General features: G+C 39.6%; 1 protein-coding gene across 1 annotated transcript in view; it reads left to right on the forward strand.

The window, feature by feature from the left end:
• LOC123979427 (calpain-1 catalytic subunit-like) overlaps window positions 1–2,078 on the forward strand; it is a 13,919-nt gene extending 11,841 nt beyond the window's left edge. Inside the window, exons 16-19 of the mRNA XM_046063342.1 lie at window positions 396–464; window positions 1,465–1,522; window positions 1,689–1,750; window positions 1,983–2,078. Coding sequence (XP_045919298.1) covers window positions 396–464; window positions 1,465–1,522; window positions 1,689–1,750; window positions 1,983–2,078 — 285 coding nt within the window. The remainder of the gene's footprint in view (window positions 1–395; window positions 465–1,464; window positions 1,523–1,688; window positions 1,751–1,982) is intronic.
• Window positions 2,079–2,565: the final 487 nt, after the last annotated feature.

The following is a 2,565-nucleotide window of genomic DNA, read 5'->3' on the forward strand; positions in this document are numbered from 1 at the left end:
AAGGTTTGGTAACTGTAATGTCAGTACTAATTTTCAGATTGTAATCCCTTACACTACCCGTTTCTGAAAAACGTAATCACATTACTGTAATGCGTTTTGAAGAAGTTCTTATATGAACAAAGTATCTTTGTAACATGTCACTGCCCAACACTGGTCACAAGTAAAGTACTGATGTCTCTTTTCTTTCCTCTCAGAGAGAATTCTGGTGGCCTTAACCATGAACAGTTAGAGGAAGAAGACGTGTACAGGGTTTGCAAATATATTATCAATGTTCACATTATTTTGGTATTGCTATTGTTTTATATGTTGGTTGCTGTGTTGGTTACATTAAATACATATGACACATACGAAGTGCATTAATTCGGCTGGCGCTGAAAACACAATCTTCTCTGCAGTCCATACCAGCCAAAAATGGAGTGGATGACGAAAACAAGAGAAACTTGTTCCATCAATTCTCTGACAAGGTAGTTTGTGTGCCTTTTAAGCTGTTCAGTTTCATTCTGTAAAATACAGTATGCGTATTTGCTTTGCTGTGGTCTCCACCATCACTGACTCCAGGAAGGGACTGGTCCCATCTAAGATATAGTCAGGTACACAGCAGAGAATTGCTAGCTTTATACTTAGTTTTTTGTACAGATTAAACAGACGATCTATAAAGGCTATAAAATGTTAGTTTGTAAGCTACAGAGGTGGTGCTGGGAAGATTTCATTACTTTAGGAAAGCAGGCTAGCTGTTTTCTCCTGCTTCCAGTCTTTGTGCTGAACTTAGTTTACCGTTTGCTGTCTGTAGCGTCATATTTAGCATACAGACATGAGTGGTATCCAGTGCTTGAAGTGGGGCAGTACTCACCGGTGTGCAGTAATGGCACTTCAACATTTTACTCTTTGGCGATACTCTTTTCTGCCCTCTCCATATCAGGTTCTCTGGTCTGCTACTATCTGTCAGCGCAGACAGAGTAGGCAGAAGATCAGGTGCCTTTTGGGCAAACATGTTCAACTTTTCATATAGTTGCTTGTCATTGTCACTTTTTGTGAAAAGACCAATCACAATCTAGATGGGGCGGGACACTTACAAAAGGCTGATGTGCTACAGCAAACTTTCAAAATATTGAATTTGTTGCAAAAATGGTTAACGTGTGATTAGGGAGTAGGAGGAGGCCTATTTTTTTTTATTTCCAGCACTGGTGGTGTCGATCCTCTATCTAACTCTTGGCAGTAATACGAATAAACGTATTTGAAGTATTCTTTTTAATTAAAATATAACTAGGCTGTGAATGTCCTGTTACATTTTGAATCAACTGATTTATTTATAACTACACCTTAAGTGATTTCTTTCAAACTCATAAGGTGTAACATGCTATAATTTCTCCTCAATATAAAGGTAACTGTGATTATGACAACTAACATGTGAGGCAAATATAAGTCTTTTCTTCTTTTCAATTTATTTTATTTATTTATTTCCAGTATGATGAAGTGGATGCTGAGCAGCTCCAGAGACTTCTAAATGACAGAATCCTGAAAGGTTTGTTCTGTACAACTCCAATAAGCTTGACAGAATATACGCTGAAACAATATTCAACTAATAATAATAATAATAATAATCAATCATCATCATCTTGTGTAGCACTGCTATGTTACTGGGTTTAGGCTAAATTAAATGTCCTGCTATTTCTTCTGTTTTTATTTAGGAGACTTGAAATCTGGAGGCTTCAGCATTGATGCCTGTCGCAGCATGGTTGCACTAATAGATGTATCCTCTTTTGTGAAATTCATTGTGAAGTCATGTACTAGACTAGACCTTTTCTTTATATAAGCTGCTATTTTTGAAAGGAGGAATACCTTACAGTAAATGTAGTTATATAAAACACGTAAGTAGTGTACAGGTAAAAACCTACCTGCCCTTGGTTTCACACACATTAATAGCTTTAAAGGTCAGATTAAGACATAAAAAAACATGTTCTGATACCTTAATGTTGGGTTAGACATCAGTTACTGGCAAACTAAATGGTGAGGAATTTGTTCGTCTGTGGAGGAAGGTTGCCAAATACAAGGTAAACAGACTTTCTTGTCTGGTTTAGAGTCTAAAAGTTCCCCTTCGAGGGAACTCGAACTGCGTCGGTTACGACACTATGGGAACGCCTCTAGGCGATGCAGGTCTGAACGTGAATGAAATCACTCCAATCCTATTGGCTTGTTGCTAGAACGGTAAGGTGTGACGGAATAACCGGAGGAGTATAAAGCACACCTGTACACACTCATCATTAGCTTTTTTCTATTCAGCAGGCGCTCTGTATGTTGTTTGAAGAAAGCTCCAGTCCTACAAGCAGTGTGTCTTACCTGAAGAAGAAGTCTACCAGCATGTCCGGCAACCAGATGTACAGAAGGCGTGTTTTTTCTTGCCCTCGGTACATCACGGATGGAGATTCTCATGAGATGTGTGTCTCATGTTAGGGGATGGAGCACGCCCGGGCAGCTCTCAAGGGGGCTGCCTGCGCCCGTTGCGAAGCCCTTTCCGTGCGGGTACTGAGGTACAGCATGGCTCTCTTTTCCGAGGATGGCCGGATG

Source organism: Micropterus dolomieu, linkage group LG11 (genome assembly GCF_021292245.1).
Source record: "Micropterus dolomieu isolate WLL.071019.BEF.003 ecotype Adirondacks linkage group LG11, ASM2129224v1, whole genome shotgun sequence".
In the NCBI taxonomy this organism is placed as follows: domain Eukaryota; kingdom Metazoa; phylum Chordata; class Actinopteri; order Centrarchiformes; family Centrarchidae; genus Micropterus; species Micropterus dolomieu.